Below are 23,544 nucleotides of genomic sequence, written 5' to 3' on the forward strand. Positions count from 1 at the left end.
TCACAAAAGTGGCAAGTGATGGGGCAAAAAAACACCTCACGATGGACAGTTCCTGAGTTAAACGCTCTTTCGTTGCCACGACATTGCCTTTGGAAACAGGATCCTCATAAATGAAAAGAGAGACAGCTCTCTTTCTGCCTCTGGCTTCTAGCTCTCCCCGCCCTGCTTCTTGAAATCCAATCATCCTTCTGGTCCCGCTGAAGTGCCACTGCCTTCAAAAAGTGCACCCTGGTCACCTCAGGCCACAGCATTTCCTTCCTCGGACATCCAAATGGGCATTAGTTGCCCCACATCCTTGGTTCCTCAGCATCGATTGCCATCTCCAGGCAGCAACCCTTCCAACGTGACAAACAGGACAACTCCGTTACACCCCCGGTGAGGGGCAGCACACAGCGAGCCTCAACAAACAGCAGCTGCTGTTACTACCAGTGTCATTCTTTGTTCCAGTTCCCATGACTGTGAAACCAGCTACCTTCAAATTGAGTTCGTGGACTCTGTGGCTTCGGTATTGGGACAGGACACAGAACAGCTTGTCTGTTGCACGACGTCTGGGCTTCAGCCGGAAGGCACAGAGGTTCAGGGCTGACGTGAAGCCCGGGGCCTGGAGTCATCCAAAGCCTCAGGCACTCTCCCCTCTGACAGGCCGATGCTGGCTGACAGCCGGGGGGGCCTGGACCCTTCGCATGTGGTCTCTCCCCTTGGGCGAGTCAGGGCTTCCTGAAAGCGAGCAGCTGAGTTTCAAGGGCGGGAATCCTGAGAGGAGAGAGCCAGGAAGCTGTCTCCATCCTATGGCCTGGCCCAAAAGCCACATAACATCAGTTCTGCTGTGCTCTGGGAGTCGCAATCATCTAACCCCCTGCCAGGATTAAACAGGAAGAACACAGACCACTGTGGTGGAAGGAGAGTGTCCTACCGGAAGAGCAGAGATGTGGCCATCTCTGAAAAATGCAAATGTCCATGATCTGTTACCACTGCTTCTACTTTAGGATGAGCCTCTTCCTGATGGCTCCGTCCCTTGTGAAATGCCATTGCCTCAGTTGCCCTAGCTTTTCACCGGGCATCTGGCCCCGCAGTGGACAAAACTCAAACTCAGGCTGAGCTCCCTGGCATATGGCAACACTTTCTTTGTCCCAACTCTTTACAGGAGAAGGTACATACTCCCACGAGCTGGGGGCCCAGGCAGGGGGATGAAGGAGAAAACAAACAGGTAATTCCTAAAAGAGTTAGTAATAGACTTTTCTAGTTGCCTGCCATTTACCCCTAGTGACCACTGTGGAGGCTACCAACGTGCTCTGCCCACAAATCTGCATTTCCCAGCCTCGTCTGCTGAGAGGGATGGCCGGTGAGAAATAAGCAAAAGCTGTCAAGGGGGACTTCCGGGAAAGCTTTCGAATGGAGCCGACTCAGCTGGCCGATGCCTTTTCCTGGCGCACCTCCCCACATTTTCTTCTTCCATATGCTAGCTGGAAAAGCGACAGCCACCTTGTGCCCAGGAGGTGGCTGTAAGAATAGCAGGACAGAAAGAGGCAGGTCTGGGAGCCTGATGCCACAGTGGAGCTACCACAGTAGTTCTGTACTATGTGACAGGGGGAGAAAAGCCCCCACCTGGCACCAGCCACTAATATCTCGCATTTTATTAGCGATAGCCGAGCACAGTTACTTGCAGAGCCCGGCTTTTACGCCGTGGTCACCTTGACTGTCTTCCTGCCTCAGATTCACTCAGCTCTGATCACCAGTGATCTTCCTCATACATCATTCCGAAAAAGACCGCCTGCTGTGCTGAGGTCTTCAATGGCTTCGCTTTTTATTGTTTATTTATTTATTTTGAGAGAGAAAGAGAGTGCCTACGCCTATGAACAGGGGTGGGGTGGGGGGGCAGAGAGAGAGAGAGAGTCCCAAGCAGGCTCCATGCTATCAGCAAGAGCCTGATGAGGGCTTCCATCCCACAAACCATGAGATCATGACCTGAGCTGAAATCAGGAGTCAGACACTTAACCGACTGAGCCACCCAGGGGCCCCAAATCCATACTCTTTAGTATGACATTTGAGTCCTTCCCACATAGGCCCGAGCTGAGCCCCATCACCTGCCCCGCCCCTGCCAGACAACCCAGGCCCCAGCCACTGCACACGGCTCAGCATCCTAGTTCACACTGGCCCTCTGAAACTTATGGTCTTTCCACCCAAGAGGTTCTAGATAGTGAACTCCTGCTTACCCTTTAACAAACCCCAAAGGCACCTCCTTTAGGAAGCCTTCCCTGATTCCCTCAAAGTAAGCTATTGCCTCCTGTGGACCTCAAAGGCAAGTCCTTTGTAAAATATCTCTGATCCGTAGCACTTGCCACACCCTATTATAATTACTTATTTTTGAATCATACTGTCCTTCTAGACTGTGAGCTCCTCAAGGCAGGAACAGAGCCTGATTGCTCTGTTTATCCCCAGCTGTTGGCAAATCCTGAATGAATGAGTGGGCAGATGGATGAACGGATGCACAGCCCCTGGAAGCTGGGGACTCCGACTCTTCACCCCTCAGGCTGTAGAGGCCTTGAGTGACGGCCGAGTTGGAGGAGGACCCAGGAAAAGTGAGCAGGCACCTAAGACAGGTGCATCCCGCTGACACCCATGCAAAGTCTGGGGCCTGTGGACACCCTGGAAGCCGTCACCGGGGGGGGGGGGCAGGACAAAGGGCAGCATGAATGTGGACCTCCTATCCCCTCCATGTGGTACCAAGAGGGCATGTGGTGTGCGCTGCCCCATCAACGGTCTGCTTCCCTGGAAAACTCCAGAAGTGGGAAAAAGTTAGCCCTGCTCCAGGCCACCAAACAGCAAGGCCAGGTACTAACTACCCCAATGAAAATCCCTACTGGACAGTAATTCTGTTCCCGAAGCCCTTTCCCCGCACAGGAGCTCATCTCCTCCTCTCCGAGAGGGTAGGCAGAAGGTTCTCGCCACGGCCCCATTCCACGGGTGGGAACTTGGTGGACCCGAGAGGAGAGGCGTGCCCAAGCTCACAGTCAGCAAGAGGCGGAGCTGAGGACCAACCCCACCCCCCTCCCAGAGAAGCCCAAATGCTGATGGCAGCCGTGCGAATTCTAGGACCCACTCCAACCGCCGAGCTGCCCCACGGCCCACAGATGCCAGAGCCTCTGCTCTCTCGGGTGAGGCCCTGCGCCCTCGGCAGTCCCTGTAGGGAGTGCTGGGCCTTCCAGCAGAGCTCCAGTCTTAATTTTAGCTTGGAGGCCTGCCACGGAGGCTTTAGCGAGAGGCAGGCTGAAGTTATGTGGGACAGCTGTCAGCTGGCATGCTGGGTGGGGCCTGTTGAGCCGGCAGGGGCACAAGTCTGGGGACACCAAACCGTGTCCCTGCCCCAAGTCTTTTCAGCCCCGCTGGCCACACGGCTCAGACCTCCTCTTGCGGTCCCCCAGCTCCGCGATGATGGCCGAAGAGCACACAGACCTGGAGGCCCAGATTGTCAAGGACATCCACTGCAAGGAGATCGACCTGGTGAACCGAGACCCCAAGAACATTAACGAGGACATAGTGAAGGTAGGATCGGCGGGCCTGCCTGGGTGCCACCGCCAGGAGGGTGTCGGGTCTGCAGAATGTTTGGACGGGGGACGGGGGATGGGGGAGGGCTCTGTTCCACACACAGCCGGCTTCCCCGACAAGAGGCCCTGTTCCTCTGTCTTCTCCAAATCCTCCCTCAAAAGCCAGCATGTACACCCCCCAAGGAACATTTAGCATAAACAAGAGCAGGACCTCAGCCGCACAAACGTGACGCAGGTGTTGCCCAGGGCGGGGAGACAAGTCACAGACCAGAGTGCCTCCCTACTCCTCTGAGCTTCTTCCCATTAGCGCCTGGCCCTTGTCCCAGGATGGAGACCAGCGGGTGGCCGACTTGGGCTCTTTCTCACGCCAGGGGTCATGTCTGCGGTCTCCATGGTGGGCGTGGGGTTAATCCCCAAAAGGTGGCTTCCAGCAGGGCTGGCAGCCACTCGTAGGGGCACTCATCTCCCCAGAGTACTACCCCATGTCCACAGCCCATGGTGTGGGGGCTGTGCCCAGTGCTCATGCCAGGTCCTGCGGCCAGGCCAGGGCAGAGGCCTCTCAGACGCACCCAGGCCCCTGGAAGGGACCACTCGGAGGGTGGTTACCGGGCCTTTGGGGAGTCTCCCCAACAGCCACTGCCTGAGTCAGCCCCTTTCCTCATCTGGATGCCCCCAGCAGCCTGACTGCCTCCGGGCCCACACCCTCCCTCTAACCTCCAGTTGGTAGCCACGGGGATCTTCCTACAGCAGAATTCCTGGAAGCAGGGTGGCCAACCACTGGCATCAGAGTCACTGGAAGGGCTTTTAAAAGGGCAGGTGCCTGGGGCCTCCAGAGTCCAACTAAATGCATCAGAATCACAGATCAGCCCTGTCCAATAGAAATGTAATGCAACCCATCATACAATCACCAGATGTCATTTTACATTTACATTTTACATTTTTCTAGTAGCCGTGATTTTTATTTTTTCAAAAAAAAATTTTTAACATTTATTTATTTTGAGAGAGAGAAACAGACAGACAGAGCACAAGCAGGGGAGGGGCAGAAAGAGAGAGAAACACAGAATCCAAAGCAGACCTCAGGCTCCGAGCTGTCAGCACAGAGCCAGACAGGGCTCGAACCCACAAACTTGTGAGATTGTGACCTGAGCAGAAGTCAGATGCTTAAATGACTGAGCCACCCCAGCGCCATGATTTTATTTTTAAAAAAAATTTTTTTTAATGTTTATTTATTTTTGAGACAGAGAGAGACAGAGCATGAATGGGGGAGGGTCAGAGAGAGGGAGACACAGAATCTGAAACAGGCTCCAGGCTCTGAGCTGTCAGCACAGAGCCCGACGCGGGGCTCGAACTCACGGACCGCGAGATCATGACCTGAGCCGAAGTCGGTCGCTTAACCGACTGAGCCACCCAGGCGCCCCTTAAAGGAGAAAAAACAAGCAGATGAAATTAATTTTCATGATATTTTTCTATTTAACCTAATATTTCCAAAATAGTATCACTTCAACATGTAATTGATATAAAAAACAATTATCAACGTACTATTATACAGTCTTTGTTCATCTTTGAAGGCTACCATGTATCCTTCCCTTACATTGCATATCAGTTCAGATTCCAACTTTATCAGAAATCCTTGTCCTGTATTTAGATCTCATAAACTGCGCGGCTGAAATCAATTCAACACACCCAAATTGTTCCAAAGATTTTAAAAAGTTTTCCAATCTCAGAATTAAGTATCACTTCTCACGTTTGAACTAAAATGAAACAAGATTTAGAATTCTTCTGTTGCCCTAGTCATAGGTCAAGTGCTCAAAACTCGTAACCGCTGCATTAGACAGCATGGCTCTGGGCTTGCTCTGAAACACAGCCCCTGCGTTATCTTCTTCTGGAGGAATACCTCCCATGCTGGATAAAGTCTAACTTCTCGGCCATGGCTTTCAAGCCCCAACTCAATCCGACCGCAACCTTCTTCCACCTTCCAGCCCTCAAGCCAGGAGCTGGCCATACCAACCAGAACATACTCCTGTGTCTGTACCAGGAGCAACCCCCACCCCCTTCTTCCCTGGGGTGAATGCCCTACTCAGCTTTGAAGACCCAGCTCAAAGGTCACCTCCTCCAGGAAGACTGCCTCAGCTCCCCCAGGCAGTCAGTAACTCCCTCCTCCATGCCCACACTTCCCTCAAGGCACTTCTCCGTAATAGCTCATCTTATGTTGTGACTGTGTTTATCTGTATCATTAGTGGCAGAAATAGGGTAATTATGGCACAGTGAGAAGAGCTACAAGGGGGAAATTACTATACGCATGTAAAACAGTATTCATCGTAGTTTGTGCAGTGCAGTCTGGAGGACATAGTCCCAAACTCGGCTTTAACAGACCTGCTTTCAAATTTACTCTCTTCTACCTCAAAGCAGTGACCCTGGGCAGGTCACCTAGGTTTTCAGAACCTGAGTTTTCCTCTGTAAAATGAGCATAATATCATTTACTCCACCGGGTAAAGGACTCTCAGAGCAGCCCTGTGCAATAAAAGTATAATGTGAGGAGTAATGAAAATAAAGGATTTGAAAGTGCCTAACACAGTAACTGGTGTGCAGCAAGGGTGTCACAAGTGTGAGCGGAGTTGGAGCCTGGAAGAGCTTGCAGGACGGGACAGCGAAGCCATGGGCCAGCTTTTACAACCAGGTTCCCCCCTGGCGGTCCCTAGGCGGCTGCTGGGGTGGAGAAGAGAACCCCAAGGGAGAACGTGGCTTCTGAAAGAGACCCACAACAGGTGACAAGTGTAGAGAGGCTCTCAGGCCCTACTGAGCCTGGAGTGAACGGGCTCCAGGCTCCAGGCCCAGGTTATAATCTCAGTGAGGGATGGGGGCAGCCATACAGACATGGCTGTTTACACAACTCTCCCCTGGGGCTGAGACCTGTCTCTCCTGAACCCCAGAAAACAGCCCTCAAAAGCTAAGCTTTTAAAAGGCCCTGCAAATAATCTTGTCGAGAGGAGATTATTATTTGGTATATTTATGGGACGCTCCCTGGCTTGGGGAGTTATTCTGTTTTTAATAACTGAGAAATGAAAAAGTTTTGAAATTCAGGATGAGGATCATAAAACGGAGTTGGATAAATAGCACAAACAGGTTGAAGTAGACTTCAGGTTTGTGTATGGTCTGTGAAAAAAGAAAGAAAAGGAAGAAGGGAGACAGGAGAGCTGGCCAGGAATTGGCGGGGGGTGGGGGTCTGGGGGGGGTGGCCTGGCCAGTCTGTCTGAACAGGAGCCTGGGGCATCTCGGCTTCTTTGGCAAAAGACAAGAAGGAGGGAGGAGGAAGGAAAAGGAAGTGAGGAGGCAAGAGAGACGGAGAGAAAGAGAAACAAGGCAGAGGCTGAGATGAAGGCTCAGGAGGGGCCTGTCAGGGTGGTCATGAGGACTAATAGGCTCCTCATGGCCTAGGATGGGAGACACAGTAAGATCCTAGAATAAGACTGAGCTACAGAGACCCAAGTTCTAGTCCCAGGCCTGACACTAGCTCGCTGTGTGACTCCAGGGAAATCCCTTTCCCTCTCTGGCCTGAATCTTGGTGTAGACACACGCTGGGTGGAGAAGAGGAAGACCTGTTCCCTCTGCAAACAGCTGCTGAGGTTTCATACAGGATGCAGAGCAGGAGATAGACCCATGGTGATGTGGATTGGACCCCCAGCAGATGGGAGGCGCTCTGTTTGACTTTATCCAGAGTCAAAACTTCCCCAAACTTCTCTGAGTAAGGCCTGGTACTGCCCTTGAACCTGGGCTGGAAAATGAGTGCCAGATGCAGAGGGAGAGCCTTGTCCAGCCTAACAGACTTGAACTGTGGTCCCCAAGGTTCAGGGCTAGGTCTTGGGCAAAGGCTCATGGGGATTAGAGCTAAGGACCTGGGATGAACACACGCAGTTCCCTCCGCCCCGCCCTCCACGTCACCGCCAGCCACTCACAGAGTACCGCTTCCACGAATCTTTACTGAGCGCCTGCTATGCACCAAGTCCTGTGCTCAGAGGAGTTGGGGATGAGCCAGACAGACCCACAGCGCATAAACCCCCCATGCCAGGCTGAGGGGGGTGTTAATGTACAGCAACAGTCCCCAGGGTTCTCCACTGTTCCCTTTAGACCCACGTTGTAAACCTCCAGCCCTCTTTCCATGCATTCCTGCAGGACCTCAGTCCCAGCACAAAGGCCTCTGAGTTATTTCTGAGAGGGCTCAGGGCCGTCTCCCTAACCCGCACTGAGGCACTCACACCCTTAGGCAGGAAGGAATGCTTGAGCCCAAAGCATCACACAGCCTCTTCAGCCTCAGTCTTCAACTGCTCTCCCCTCGGCCACTCAAGGTCAAACAGGGGGACAGACCTGACCCCAGCCCATCCTACTTGTTCCCACTCCACCTGCAACCGACATCTGCCGCTAAACACCCTTCTCCCTTGGGAAAACACACACAAACCACACCCTGTGCCTATCAGCTCAGGCTAACAAACAACCAGAAGACCCAGTAGCCACCAGCTCTGTGAACCCTGCTCCCATTTGGGGCCCATCTGGACATTCTGCTGCAGAAAGATGAAACTGACCTGGTACTTTCTCTGGAGAAGACTCCAACCCAACAGAGAGGATGAGACTAAAATCATGAGAATATCTGGGAGAAGGTGCTAAACGCCATAAATAAGTGCCCGATGAAGTGTCACGGGGTTTAGGGAGGAAGATTTTACTCTCGTCTGGGAAAATCAGGAGCCACTTTCACGGGGAGGTGGTAGCCCAGGTGCATGTACAAATGGGAAAAAAATGAAAATGTGCAAAGGGAAAATAAGGCTTTTGAAGAAAAGGGAACAAAATAAGCAAAAGCCACAACATCAACAAGGATGTGGGTGGACAAGGATGTTGGGTGTGAAAGAAGAAAGAAAAGGAAGAAGGGAGACAGGAGAGCTGGCCAGTCATTCCTTATTGGTCTTACCCTCCGTCAAGTACCTCTAGAAAGGGCTACATTGCATGAACTCACAATGAAGTATTTACAATTTAGTGTTATGGGGACTCCTAGGTATTAACTGATCTAGTTTTTCAAAATGGCATCCTCTTTCTTGGGGACGTGGTTAAAATGCACATTTCTGGGCTCTGCCATCAGAAATTTTTATTCAGCATGGCTGGTGAATGTTTTGCACTTTCAAGTACAAACAGGTCTCTCTTGTCCAGTAGAAAATAAACCTGGAATCCAGCTTTCCTTAGAGACACACTGTATAAGTTATCTATCGCTGTGTAACAAATCGTCCCAAAACTCAGTGGTATAAAGCCACAACCAAGTGATGGTCTCCCACAGTTCTGTGGGTTGACTAGACTCAGCTGGGCAGTTCCAATGCTCTCACTGGTGGCCTCTCAGGCAGGGGCAGCCACCGAGGACCTCTGCTGAGCTGGAACACCCAAGACGGCTCACTCCTATGCTTGGTGCCTTGGTGGGGATGGACGGAAGGCAGGGCTAAGCTGGGATGCTGGGCTGGCCGGGTCTCTCCCTCATGTGGCATCTCCCCCAGATTCTAGAGCAAGGTTAAGTAATGGACTTCTAACTCCACCAGTCTCTACATCAGGGCATAAAAGCAGACTTTTAATTTGGCGGCTCGAGGCTCCCCAAGGAAGAGACTTCCAGGCCTTTGTAAGGCTGAGTTCCAGACCTGGCACATCGACCCTTCTACTGCATTCTAGTGATTAAAGCAAGTCACGGGGCAAGCCCACATTCAGTGTGGGATGAGAAGAGGCAAGGGCACAAACCCTCAGGGCCATGACTAACTGGGGGTCATCTTTGGAGACTGGTTAACCACCCACCAAAGGTGGACAGAACACTAAATATAAGATACATGGCCAGAAACCAACACCTACAAGGGCCAAATTGGGAGCAGTGCACTGGTTATCCCAGACTGTACACAATTCTATTGTTATTACCACTTACAACCCAAGAAGCAAAACTTTGCCATTTTTCAGCTGTTTTACAGCTAACACCTACTTTTAGCTTCCTACTGTATACGCCAATGCTTCTCAAATTATCCAGCTGAAGGGCCAGTTTTTATCATTATAATCTCAATCTGTGGTACACCAATACTTTTGTAAAATTCAACAAAAATGTATGACCAGGGAGGTGAAATGAAAAACGGGCATCTCCAGTGTAAGCCCCAATTTTTATTATCTTTAGACTTAACAGACCTAAAATTACTGGCTCAAATTTCTGTGACTGTTTTTAAATGCTTACTCTCAACTTCTATACATACCTTGTTGAGAAGAGGGTCCCTGGCCATGGACCGCCCTTTAGGCAGCAAGGCAATGGGCAGGAAAAGGAAGACCCAGCAAAACTAAGCCTCCCCCTTGGGTGTTCGGACTCCAAATCTAACTCTGAGTCACTAGGAATCTTGGCCCAATCCTCCTGGTGTAGAGTTAAAAAAAAAAAACAAAAACAAAAACAAAAACCGGAGGCCCAGAGAGGGAAAGTACCATGCCCAAAGCCATACAGTAACTCAGTGGTCAAGTGGAGACTGGAACCAGATGTCTATCCCCCTGCCTAGAGCGATTTTCCCGCCCACAGATACTCTATCTGAATTGTCCAGGGCCAGGGCACCTGGGTAGCTCAGTCGGTTGAGCGTCCGACTTTGGCTCAGGTCATGATCTTGGGGTCAGTGAGTTCCAGCCCCGTGTCGGGCTCTGTGCTGACAGCTCAGAGCCTGGAGCCTGTTTCAGATTCTGTGTCTCCCTCTTTCTCTCTCCTCCCCCACTCTGTCTCTCTCTTCTCAAAAATAAATAAACGTTGCATTGTCCAGGGCCCCGGATGCCCAAGGACTGAGTCATACAGGAATCTGGGGAGGTATTTTTGACAGGGGGTGGCTGCTGGCCTTCCCCGAATCCTCCGGCAATGCCTGGACCTGCTGTCTTGCACCTTCCCCGCCCTCTTGGGAGACAGCGGGGGCCACGTTGGCTGGTTCCGATTAATCAACTGGCCCTCTTGCTGTTCCAAAAATAAATACGCCAGAGAAGGGGACACCAACTGAACGAGCAGCTACATTCACCCTTCCCACCCTTTGCCCTTCCCTCCAGCTGCACACCAAGCCCTGAGGCTCTTTTGATGGATCCGGCCCACACCCAACCACCTTCCCAGAAAAAGCCATCTCCTCTCTGCTTTAGAAAGGAATTAAGAAATGAAGTCACTGTGTGCTTCTGATACACTGGCATGACTGCCTAGCCCTGCCTGAGCCGGGTCTTATAAATACCTCCCCAAAGTAGGTGCTGTGGACAAAGCTGGCCCAGTGCTCAAACAGCTGGGCCTGACAGCACAGCCCATCCCTCTGAGAACACATTTTCTGATTCCCAGAAAACGGAGCAGTCGTCCCATGCTCAGTGCCCGAAGGCGTCATGGGCAATAATTCAAATGTCAGCATCAATGTCTTCTGCAAAGTAATAATAATTAAACGACCCAACAGAGAGGTCCCTGGGAGTAAGATTACTACCGTAAACAGCAAATGAGGGAAAAGAGGCAGAAGCATGCGTGCACACGCACACGCACACACACACACACATTTATGACTAGGTAGGCTGGAGAGTTACTATACTTAGGATCTGGGGTGTCAACAGATTTTCTGAGATATATTTGCATAGGAACTTCAGAACAATTGAACAAATAATTACCTTCACTGAGCACCTACCACGTGCTAGGGATTGGGCTGAACGTTGCCCAAGAGGTGGTATGCCTAGCACAAAGTGGGTGCTGAATAAGTATGTGTTGGGATGGGGGACAGGCATGGGTGTCTGTGAATGGATGGGGAGATCCATGGATCAATGGATGGATGGATGGATGGATGGGAGATAGGTAGGTGACTAGATGGTGGGGAACAAATGGATGGATTGGTGATAAATTATTTCTATTCCTCATAACAAGATTGTAAGACATAGCAAATGCATTTTTGCAGTTGAGGGAGTGAAGCTCAAAGAGGTAAGTCATCTACCAAAGTCACTCATCAGAGTGGCACCTGCCCTGGGGTGCAAAGCCACCTTTGGGGCTCGAACATCCTCCCGAAGCGAGCACTCCGTAACAACCAACATGAGCTAACAGTTATGAACCAGGTATTCTGTGCCAGGAAGTTTTCTGAGTATTTAGATGTCTTATTTAATCCTCCAACAAACTTTGTGAGATGAATCCAGGAAACTGAGGCACAGAAAAGCTCAGACACTTGCTGAAGGTGACAGAGCCAGTTAGTAGCAGACCTAGACTCCAGCCTCAGCAGCGTGACTTCAGACAGGGTTCTTTTCCACTCTTCAGCCTCTTAGAGGCCAGACACAAATACTCAAAGGTGTTGAAAGGCGGAATACGCTGGACTAGACCAACAAGACAGGCTGGGCTACAGAGGAGCAGGGTGGGTGGCTGGCTTTAAATAAGGGGCTGGGAGCTCTGCCATGGGGCAGGTCTCTCTGGTCGACAAGGACCAGACCTCAGATGCTCCACAGTGAGAATCCACCTTGGGGTCTGGCCCCAGCTGGGGCAGTATGCAGAGCTTAGATTAGAATCAGGACACCTGATTCAGTCTGGGCCCTGCTCCCTCCCACCTCTGGGCTGTGTGGCTTCCCGTGAGGTGAGGAGGCAGGCCTGGGAAATCCATGAGTCAGGGGTACACCATCCTATGGAACAGCCACAAGAAGGGCAGGGGAGGCCACAGGCACTGAGTGGGAAAGGGCAGGAAGGAGGAAGTGCCTGCTGGGACAAAGGCAGGGAGGCATGTCTCCGCCCTAATGTCTCCTTCTGCTGGCAAAGGTGCTGGGGCTGCACTATGCTCCAGAAGCCAGCCAGGGTGCTAAGAGGCGTCAGGCTGAGGCACGGCCATGATGGAGGAGGGGCAGGCTGCAGAGGTCAGAACTCCTCAATCCAGGATCCAGGCCCCAGGGATCTAACTGCACCTCCGTAATCATTATGGGTGTCCCCAGGTCAGGGCTGGAATGGTTCTCCCAGACCTATCCTCCCCATCTTCTCAGATTTGAAAGCTCTCTGGGGCACCTGGGTGGCTCAGTCAGTTGAGCATCTGACTTTGGCTCAGGTCATGATCTCATGGGTTGTGGGTTCAGGCCCCACATTGGACTCTGTGTTGACAGCTCAGAGCCTGGAGCCTACTTTGGATTCTGTGTCTCCGCTTCTCTCTGCCCTTCCCCTGCTTATGCTCTGTTTCTGTCTCTCAAAAAAAAAAAAAAAAAAAAAAAAAAAAAGAATAAAAAAAAATTTTTGTTAAAAGATTTGAAAGCTCTCCCAAGAAACAGCAACTCTGAATCTTTGCCCCCATATAAGCCAGATGTAGAAGATGTCAGCCCTTTCCATCCACTGTCTAAAGCCATAAGATGTTCCCCAACCAACTTGGGCCTTGTTTTCCGCATATCCAGCACACCACTTTTCCATCTCTGCCTCCAAATCCCACAGTCCACCAAAGTCCCAGACAGCCACCACCTCCTGGGAGCCCTCCAGGAATAAGTGCGATCTTTCTGAGAAGATGAGGACCATATTTGTATTCTTCCTGCCAGCCCTGCCCTTTCACCCAGGGGGCCACAAATGACCTCTGCTGAAACCCCAGAAGAGAAAGCTGGAGGCTGAGATTTAGGGAGGTGGGGGTGGGGGGCGTCCTGGAAGGCCCTACTGACTCCCTGAGTCAGCTTTCCGCATCACCTGTAGCCTGAAATATCAGCACATCCACTCTGTTCTCCATAAACATACCATCCCCTGGGTGGGGCCTCATCCTCCGATGTCTCCAGGGGGATCTGAGGCATGGCACAGGAACTCAGAATCTAGTCACGTGAGAAAAACAGGACCCACCATTGTACGTGCAACATGGATATGTCCAACCCCTCCCCCAAAAAGTTACCCTGGAAAGGAAAGTACTAAAGCAATGACATCGTTAGTACTAGGGAAATACAAATTGGAGGTGCTTTTGTTTTCTTTCTGCTGTTGCCTGAATCTTCTGCAATGTGGCTATGTAATTTTATAACGAAAAGACTTTGAACCTCATGCCTAGATGAGAGGACCCCCTTCCTCCAGCAAAAGTAGAGAAAGGGTTGACCCTGGAAGACTGATGTTGGAGCTCTGCCCCCACCAGCCCCCACACGTGTCCCCTCCACCATTAGTCTGATTAGTTTGAGCATTCATTCAACCAACTTTTATTAAAGTAGCCCAGGAACATGGAAGATGGCCCATTTTACAGACACGACAGCTAAGGCTTAGTGACGCTAAAGGACATCACATGCAAGAAAGAAGCTATGATGGTCTTCAATGCATAGCAGGGACTCAAGAAAGGTTAGTTAAATGACTTGGCTGAAAGTACAATGTTTTTTCCCCCAGGTTTACTGATTATTTTTTCCCACTTCCCAAATGGGGCCTCAGTCACCATTTCAGTGGAATGTGTGAACCAGATTCTCTGAGCGCCCATGCTCCTCCCAGCTGCCAGACTTAGGAAAGTCTGAGGTTGCCACAAGACTAGAGTGAGGGAAGCACCTGTCTGCTGCACAAGGTGCTTCAGGCCTGCTCGACCACACTCAGTTGCAGACACCTTTGCTAGCCAGGACGACATGGCCCTCACTTTGCCACATGCCACATCCTAAAATAGCTCTCAGACCTGTTTGCCTCTCTCTGGCCCCCCACCATCACCCCAAAACAGCCTGTCATCAGGTCTCACCTGGAATATTGCGACAGTTCCCTGCTGGACCCCATCTACATCCTCTCTCCCAACCACCACTGGCCCAACAAGCTGCTCAAAATTCAGATCAGAGAACAGAGAACAGACTGATGGTTGCCAGAGGCAGGGGTAGGTGGCGAGTGAAGGGGGTCCAGAAGAACAAACCTCCACTTATAAAATAAGTAAGTCACGGGGATGTATGGTGACTGTACCTAACAATACTGTGCTGCACATACAAAAGGTGCTGAGTAGATCTTAAAAATTCTTGTCACACACACAAATTTGTACCCATGTATGGTGACAGATGTTAACTACACTTACTGTGGTGATCATTTCCCAATACATCAAAATACTGAATCATTATGTTGAAACTAATATAATATTATGTATCAATTATACTTCAATTAAAAAAAATTAACTCAGATCTGGCTAAGCCAGTCCCTGTGCAAAAAAGCCTTCAGAGACTGTTTATCACAGAGTGACTGTCCCTCCAGGCCTCTCCAGCCCCACTCTGGCCACTCCGGGCTTGCCCTCGGCCTTACAGAAGCACCTGCATCACCCTGAGGGCACACACTGTCTATCTGGTTAGGTCCTAGCCCCACCCAACATGCTGTTCCACCCCATGCCCCTGCCTCCACCTGGCTACCTTCAAGTATTGGCCTGGCTGGATGTGTCCTCTTTACCCCCAGGATGACTAGGACTGTCCAACTCTCTAGGATCATAAAATATCAGAATTTGAGAACCACACCTCTAGGTCTGCACCTGCATTACTGATGGCTTTAAGCAAGTCACTTAATTCCCCAAGGGCCTGCGTATCCACCTGTGAAATGAGGGGGCTGGACCAGCCCCTGTGTCTCACTGCTCTAGGGAAGCACCGGCAGCACCAGGGGGCTCGCTGGAAATGCAGTCTCAGGCCCTGCCCCGGCTGTGCGGGTCAGAAGGCCCAGCGGTGGGGCCCAGCCATCAGGTGCGACAAGCCCTCCAGAGGGTCCTGAGGCTGGCACCCCAAAGCCCGAGGAGTGGGTGGACGCTGTGACCCAAGGGTTGCCCCTCCCGCCCCTGCAGGTGGATTTTGAAGACGTGATCGCGGAGCCCGTGGGCACCTACAGCTTCGACGGAGTGTGGAAGGTGAGCTACACCACCTTCACTGTCTCCAAGTACTGGTGCTACCGCCTGCTGTCCACGCTGCTGGGAGTCCCGCTGGCCCTGCTCTGGGGCTTCCTGTTCGCCTGCATCTCCTTCTGCCACATCTGGGCGGTGGTGCCGTGCATCAAGAGCTACCTGATCGAGATCCAGTGCATCAGCCACATCTACTCCCTCTGCATCCGTACCTTCTGCAACCCGCTCTTTGCCGCCCTGGGCCAGATCTGCAGCAACATCAAGGTGATGCTGCGGAAGGAAGTGTGAGGCCAGGTGGGGCGGTAGGGGTGGCCGGGCAGCAGGGGGAGTCAGGGGAGGCTGGCCCCACCGTACTTCTCCATGGGCCTGCCGGCGAGCTCTTTCTCTTTAGGGACTGCTATTCCCCCCCCCCACCTCCCACCCCAAGATGGGAGCACACCGTGTAGGGAAGCCAGAAAGAAAAGACAGCCCCGCCACAGAAGCACAGTGGCCCTTCGCTCTGCCCCCCACCCCTGCCCCGCCTCGATGCCCCTGTGACCGGGCACGAGGAAAGGTAATTTGCTAAGAGGCAGCTACTGTGCAAGTCTTTGCATTCACTCGGACTGTAACAGCATAAACCAGCACTCCGTTCCCACCCGGAGTCAACCTGTTGATGCACGCCGCCCAGGGAGGCTACCGGTGACTCTTGGCATTAGGAGGGTGGCTCCAATAAAGGGTTTCGGCTGCATTTTGGGAACGCTGTGTTTTTGTGTGTCCGCAAGGTAGGTGTGTGTCCTGATGAGCTCCAAAAATACAGTTCACTGCCCCAAAGAACGAGCGGGGCAAGTTGGTTGGTCCTTCTCTCTGCAAAATTGAAGAGCCAGAACAGAACTTGGTTTCTCTTGGGCTTCTTCTTGTTGTCTGGGTATTCTGCTCCCCTGTGTTTCTTAGGAAGTTATATTCCCACCGAGGTCTGCTGCCCTGGGCCAGCCAGTGGTCACCAACAGAAGAAAATGGCCCTTGGGCTGGAAGGGGCAGGAGACCCTCCCTGGGCACCACTGAGGGCAGGACTTGGGTTCAGAACCCTGTGAACCTCCCCTTTGGCTCACCAGACACCGAGCCCCTGGCATTACTGCTTGGCACACATATGCCTTCAGCCCTCAGAGAAGTGATGAAGGCATAAGGTCCAGTTTGTGCATGTGTGGACCCACTACGGACATAAAAAAACAACAGCAGAGGCATGTCACCTAACCCCACTGGGGGGAAAAATAGCAATCTCACATTCTTCAGAGATGCTTTTCCCAAGAGTATTATCCAGATCTTAGTCCTAAAAAAAAAAAAAAAAAAAAAAAAAAGGTGGGTACGGATTTTGTGATTAAATTTCTCTGGAAAATGCTATTTCTCTCAGAGATTTTCAATAGACATGAGTACATTAAAGGCTCTGACAAGTCCTGCAGTAAAGAAATCTATTTAGGCCAGTGTGTCTCAATCCCACTTTTTTTTTTTTTTTCATAAAATACCCACTTACGTCTCATAAAATTATGGTTCCACAGCAGGTTTTCAGAGGCATCACCTCACTGGTGCCTGGCCATGAGCCCAAGAGGGCTTTGGGGGTGGGGGGTGAGGTGGTGGGCAGTGTGGTAGAGCGGATTGAAAGACAGGGAGCAGGCAGTCTCAGTTCCAGTCCTGTCTCTTCTCCTACTTGCCTCTTCTGGCCTCAATTTTATCATCCATAAAATGATCTCTAATGTCCATCTCAGCCCTTAAATTTTGCCTGTTTTTGTTTTTTCTAGCATCTTATCATGAAATTTTCAAACACAGAGGAAAGTTGAAAGGGTTTGCCATGAACACCCATACGCATGCCATCCAGGCTTTGTCACATCTCTGACACCCACCATCCTTGGTTTTTTTTATGCATTTTTATAATTTTTTTAATGTTTATTTACTTGAGAGAGGTGGAGAGAGCAAGCGCACACAAGCGGGAGACAGGCAGAGAGAGGGAAGAGAGAGAGAGAATCCCAAGCAGGCCGTTGGTGCAGAGCCCGACATGGGGCTCTAACTCACAAACCGTGAGATCACGACCTGAGCCAAAACTAAGAATTAGATGCTTAACCAACTGAGCCACCCAGGCACACCTCTTTATGCATTTTTAAATAAGCCGCAGATATCAGTATTTTTACTTCTGAACACTTCAGTAGCCATCCCTTGGTTGTTTCCAGGTGGGGAAGTGACAGCCCAGAGAGGTCAGCAGACTTGCCAAAAGGCACACAGCTAGCCAGCATTCGAGCACAGCAGCTCTAGCCCACCTCTCTTTGCTCTATCCTGGGGCTCTTCCCATTCTCAGGGGGACTCAATGAGCCCAGCCTCGTCCTGCTGAAAAGGTTTAAAGTCAGTATTACTTACATCCTCCTCGGAGGGGCTGCCCTTTCAAACATTAGCCCATCAGTTTCAGACTTGGAATCTTGGGTTATGCAGAGATTTTTCACCATCTTGGCATTTTCTATAACCTGATTTGACTACAACTCCAATTTTTCAAGCTTGCTCCCTTTCTCTAGGGGCAGACTATAACATGTGCTCAATTATCCATGAAGTTCACGGAGCTGGAGAAAGGACACACATTTAAGACGCACGTATGGCCGAGGAGTTCTGTTCCTTCCAGAATCTCCTTGAGAAGCAGCAGGAAGAGCAGCACACTGGGGGACCGTGGGGATAGGCCAGAGGAGGGAGGCGGAGTTTCACTCTCTGGCTACATTCAGCTCATCAGGGAGTCCTGCTGAAAACGCAGGTTTTAGGGTCCCAGCTCCAGAGTGTGAGTTAGTGGGCCCAGGAATGAACACGAACCCATCTGTGGTTCTGCAAGTGGCCCCCATACCTCACTGGAAGAAATATGTGTTAGGATCCCTTTGAGGTGACAATCCAGAGTCTTCTTATCTCCAGAGTTAGCCCCAGTGAGTGTGGCTAAGTCGTACCAGAGGTCCATGCCTGGGTCTTAGAACATCTTCTGATACGACTCTGACAAATCTTGACCGAAGACAATGGCACCAGGTCCCTTACCCCCATTCCAGCCACAACCCAGGTGCACCTCTGTCATCATCAGGAAGAAAACTCTGCTCCCCTCCCCCAGCCCCTGCAGGGGACTCCGGGTCTGCAAGTCATCAGACATGGTCACTGTTTCGAAGAGGGAGAAAGAGAGAAAAGCAATGTATGGGGGAAAAATGTTTATTCAGTGCACCTTTTATAAAGCAGTTAACGAAGCAGACATCTTGCTATTGGGCACATCATTCAGCGACTGGCACAGTCCACGAGGGTACCACGGAAAAGTCACCACAGGAGAACACAGTCAAGGAAGTCACATTTTGTATTCAGTGGTGTTTCGTTGCAATTAAATACAATAGGTGAAGCACTTTGAAACCAGGATCTTTGTAAAAGGCAGCCTCCTGCAGGTGTAACCCACAGATCCAACCCAAAAGGAGAGCAAATTGTGTGACACTTTTTTTTTTCAGGGCCTAAAGAAACAAGGCTCAGAGTCCTCAAGTGTTCACATGTCACTTTTGACCATCAGAATGAAACATTCCAGGAGAAAATGCGCATGGTTCAATTTACTGGCACCTCCAGCCACGCGTGAGGTTTGTAAACAGGTCTGATGCTGTGGGAAAAGATGGTTCACAGACCTCAGACACGAGGTCTGGGGAAGGAGGACAGAAACAACTGAGCTTCAGACAGCATTCTGGACCCCGCACTCATGCTTCCAGAGTTTGGTTGGGGAAAGCCCGAGATGATGGAAACTTCCTCCAGCATGAGATCGGGAGGGGAGCGGTGTGGAAGCCACGGGTGCAGCTGAAACCAAATGCCACTGATAAGTGGTATACATAAGACAGACTCTGGCACCATAATAAGACCCAAAGAACCATCCAGAGATACCATAGGAAGAGAATAAGGGAAGCATCCCAGCTGGTTCCAGTGCCCAAGAATCTTGCAGCTCCAGGGGTCTCAGGAAGGTTGTGCCCCTAGTCAGGAAAATCTGTGAGTTGCTGTCCCCTCAATCCCCAGTGGCCTCCGTTGGCTGCTAGGGCAGCAACTTTCCCAGGAACAGCAGAGGCTGGGGCATCTCTGGCTGGTGAGCAGATAGGCTCAAATGCCAACAGACCCCACCACGGGTGCATTTGCACCCAGAGTGCCCCATGGTCCTGTATGTGGCCACAAAGACCCCAAATCAGCACCCTGTTAGCTTTCCAAAAAGCAAGAACTGGCTGGTGTTGATGCTGTCAGTACGTGTGACAGCAACACTGCCTCTGGGTCCAAAGATGATATAGTCTTCAGTCCCCAGTCAGTACTGAAGGTCTTGTACTAAATGGTGAGAGTCTGAATACTGGCATTTCAGTGCTTGCCTCTCTTCTCCCCAAACATCAAGACTATGCCAGCTTCTTCTACTGTGTGCATACGTGTGTGTGCACGTGTATGTGTGTGCATAATGCAGTGTGGAGGGAGAAGAGGACAGTGCATATAGAGAGTGGATCTGTGACTTTCGGGAAGTGCTCTTGTTTGTGAGTCCAAAAAATATGTGTAGAAATTAAAAAAAAAAAAAAAAAGAGTCCCACAGTGTCAATGAGCTGGCCAGTCCCAATCGGAAAACCTCTGATCCAGAATATCCTGTATTTAATAACCAAAGGTATTTCCTGGGCATGGTCACGTCCTACCTCAAGGCTGCGAGGACCCTTGAGAACATGTTTCCTAGGTAAGTAAAACCTTTGAGACCCCTGGTGAATTGCTCTTCTAAATAAAACACAACAGTGTGCAGCCTCAAGACATCGCTTGTGCCTTTACTAGAGCAGGAAGAGAGGATTATCACTGCTGGGAACCTTTGGCCAAGCGGGAAACACCATCTCTTGCAGAAAAACTGAATAAGAAAACCATTCCTCCTAAATGATGAGTTACAGAGAGAAACAAACAAACAAAAAAAGCTCAGAGGGATTCTAAGGAATTCATCCTTCCAGCTGGCCACGTCTGAATTCAGCTGGTAAACATTTTGTTGTTGTTGTTGTTGTTGTTGTTGTTGTTGTTGTAAACTTCTTTTAAAGTGCTCAACTCAGTGGTATTGGCCCTATTCTAAAAATTACATGCTATCATCACTAATTCCTAAAAACTGTCATCACCTCCCCGCCCCAAAACCCTGTATCTATTAGCATCCACGGCCTTCAGCCCCTGGCAACCACAATTCTGTAGACTTTATAGATCTGCCTACTCCAGATATTTCACAAAAATGGAACTGTACAGTAAGTGGCTTTCTGAAATGGCTGCTTTCACTTGGCATACTCTTTTCAAGGTTCATCCATGTTGTAGCATGAATCATGATTTCCTTTATTTTTAGAGCCCAATAATATGCATCGTACGGACAGACCGTGTTCATCCATTCATCTGTGGATACACCTCTGGGCTATTTCCATTTTGCACTATTATAAATTATGATGCCATGAGCATTTATGTACAAGTCTTTGTCTATGTGTACGCTCTCATTTCTCTTGAGTAAATACTTAGGAGTGGCATATCTGGCTCATATGGCAATTCTATGTTTAACTTTTTGAGAAACAGCCAAAGTATGTTCTAAGTGGCTGGACCATTTTCTATTCCCACCAGCAACGTATGAGAGTTCCAATCCCTCCACATCCTTGCCAGCACCTGTTAGTGCCCATCTTTTTGATCATGGTCATCCTAGTGGGTGGGACATGGCCTTTCACTGCGGTTTTCATTTGCATTTTCCTAATGAAAAATATTGAGCATCTTTTCATGGGCTCATTGGCCATTTTTAGGTCTTCCTTGCAGAGGACAGGAAAATATGTCTTTTTGTTTGTTTGTTTGTTTGTTTGTTTGCTTGTTTATTCAAATATCTTATGCCCCTTTTCTTAAAGATTTTTATTTTCAAGTAATCTCTACCCCAAATGCAGGGCTCAGACTCACAACCCCGAGATCATGAGTCACACACTCCACCAACTGAGCCAGCTAGCCACCCCTATTTTGTCCCTTTTAAAACTTGGCTTATTTGTCTTGTTACTGTTAAGTGGTTAGAATGCTCGATATATTCTGGATAGGAGTATCTGATTTGCAAACATTTTCTTCCATTCTGTGAGATACCTTTTCACTTTCTTGATCATGTCCTTCAAAGCACAAAAGTACTGTACCCCGTTTTGATGGGGTTCAATTTATCTACTTTTCCTTTGTGTTTGCTTTTTGGGTATCATGGCTAAGAAATCACTGCCTAGTCCAAGGTCACAAAGATGTATGACTATGTTTTCTTCTAAGAATTTTATATTTTTAACTCTTACATTTAGGGCTGGAAGCACTTTGAGTTAATTTTTACATACAGTGTGAGGTAGGAGTCCAGCTTCACTCTTTTTCATTGAAGTATAGTTGACATACAATGCGATATTAGTTTCAGGTGTACAACATCGAATTCCAACAATCCCACCCATTACTCAAGGCTCACACCATGACAAGTGTGATCACCACACAACTTGATTACAATATCATTGACCATACTCCCTGGGCTGTACTTTTTATCACTGTGACTTATTTATTTTTCTAACTGGAAGTTTGTACCTTCACCAACTTCATTCTTTTGCATGTGGAATCCCGTTTTCCCAGAGCCATTTATTGAACAGATTGTCTTCCCTAGTGAATTCTCTTGCCACAGTTGTCAAAAATCAATTGGCCATAAATGTGAGGATTTATATCTGCACTCTCCATTCTACTGCAATGGTCTAGATGTCTACCATTATACAGTACCACACTCTTTTAAGTTTGAAACCAGGAAGTGTGAATCCCACTTTGTTCTTCTTTTTCAAGGATTATTCGGCTATTCTGGGTCCCTTGCATTTCTGTATGAATTTTGGGATCAGCTTATCAAGTTGTGCAAAGCAGCCAACTAGGATTTTGATAAGAGATTGCACTGAATCTGAAGATCAATTTGGACAATACTGTCATCTTAACAATATTTAAAGTCTTTGATCCATGAACATGGGATATCTTTCCATGTATTTAAGTCTTCTTCAATTTCTTTCAATGATATTTTGTAGTTGTCAGGGTATCAGTCTTATACTTTTTTTCTTAAACTTATTCCTATTTTATCCTTTCTTAAATTATTATATATGGAATTATTTCTTAATTTCATTTTCATATGGTTAATTGCTAGAATCAAGAAATACCACTGGTGGAGCACCTGGGTGGCTCAGTCGGTTGAGTGTTCGACTTTGGCTTGGGTCATGATCTCATGGTTTGTGAGTTCCAGCCCCACATCGGGCTCACTGCTGTCAGTGTGCAGAGCCGGCTTCAGATCCTCTTTCCCCCTCTTCCTCTGCCCCTCCCCTGCTCACACTCTCTCTCTCAAAAATAAACATTAAAAAAAAAAAAGAAATACCACTGGTTTTTGTATGTTGATCTTGTATCCTGCAACCTTGATGAACTCACTTATTCGTTCTAATCGGTTTGTACAAGTGCATGAATTCCTTAGAATTGCCTACATACAAAATTATGTCATTTGCAAAGAGTTTTACTTCTTCTTTTCCAATTTGGATGCCTTTTATTTCTTTTTCTTTCCCAATTGCTTCATACAAATATTAGCTTCTTAAACATTTGTAACCCAGGTTTTAATCAGCTGCCTATGCCAAATGGTTTCATAAGGGAATCCCCTGTTCCTAGGGCCACCTTCTGACATGTTGTTGCTCCAGGATGCTGGGATGGGTCCATGCAAAGGTAAAAGCACTCTGAAGTCAGGAAGATATTGGTACCACCCTCCACAGCTGAGCTCACTCCTTATTCTGAGCTCAGAACACTAGGCTTCCACACCCAGGGAATCACCAATCCTATACTTACTTTCTCAAGATCCCAGCATAAAGGAGTTAAAAGATACTGGAGTGAAATGACAGGTCCAGGAGAAAAAAACAACCCATGCACCAGCGAGGGGCAACAGTGGAGTCAGGGTACACAAACATCTGTGGGAAACCAGGGGAGATCCAGGGATTGGATGGATCAGTCACCCCATCATCTTCCACCATGAGGACTACTTCCCCAACCCCCGTGTCAGAATTCCCCGCTCAAGCTACCCCAAGGTGTGGAAGGGTGCAAACTGAAAGGTACCTCAAATACACGCACACATGCCACCAAGGGGTGGACTGTCCGTGTAGGCACAGGCTGAGCCGTGGGAGGCAGTCCTGGCCCCGGGCCAG

The 23,544-nt window shown here is 49.5% G+C and overlaps 1 protein-coding gene across 1 annotated transcript; it reads left to right on the forward strand.

The window, feature by feature from the left end:
* The first annotated feature begins 3,247 nt into the window (after positions 1-3,247).
* On the forward strand, positions 3,248-16,073 carry CAV3 (caveolin 3). The gene is made up of 2 exons (XM_030307301.1): positions 3,248-3,543; positions 15,293-16,073. Exons 1-2 carry the CDS (start codon positions 3,430-3,432, stop codon positions 15,632-15,634), a joined length of 456 nt encoding a protein of 151 aa, XP_030163161.1. The 5' UTR covers positions 3,248-3,429; the 3' UTR covers positions 15,635-16,073.
* Positions 16,074-23,544: the final 7,471 nt, after the last annotated feature.

Source organism: Lynx canadensis, chromosome A2 (assembly GCF_007474595.2).
Source record: "Lynx canadensis isolate LIC74 chromosome A2, mLynCan4.pri.v2, whole genome shotgun sequence".
NCBI classification, from domain to species: domain Eukaryota; kingdom Metazoa; phylum Chordata; class Mammalia; order Carnivora; family Felidae; genus Lynx; species Lynx canadensis.

What these genes read in the sequence shown, in the direction of transcription:
- CAV3 (XM_030307301.1), top strand. Translation starts at nt 3,430, where the DNA reads ATGATGGCCGAAGAGCACACAGACCTGGAGGCCCAGATTGTCAAGGAC. An exon ending in TTAACGAGGACATAGTGAAG is followed by an intron (nt 3,544 to 15,292) that starts GTAGGATCGGCG and finishes CCGCCCCTGCAG; the next exon opens with GTGGATTTTGAAGACGTGAT.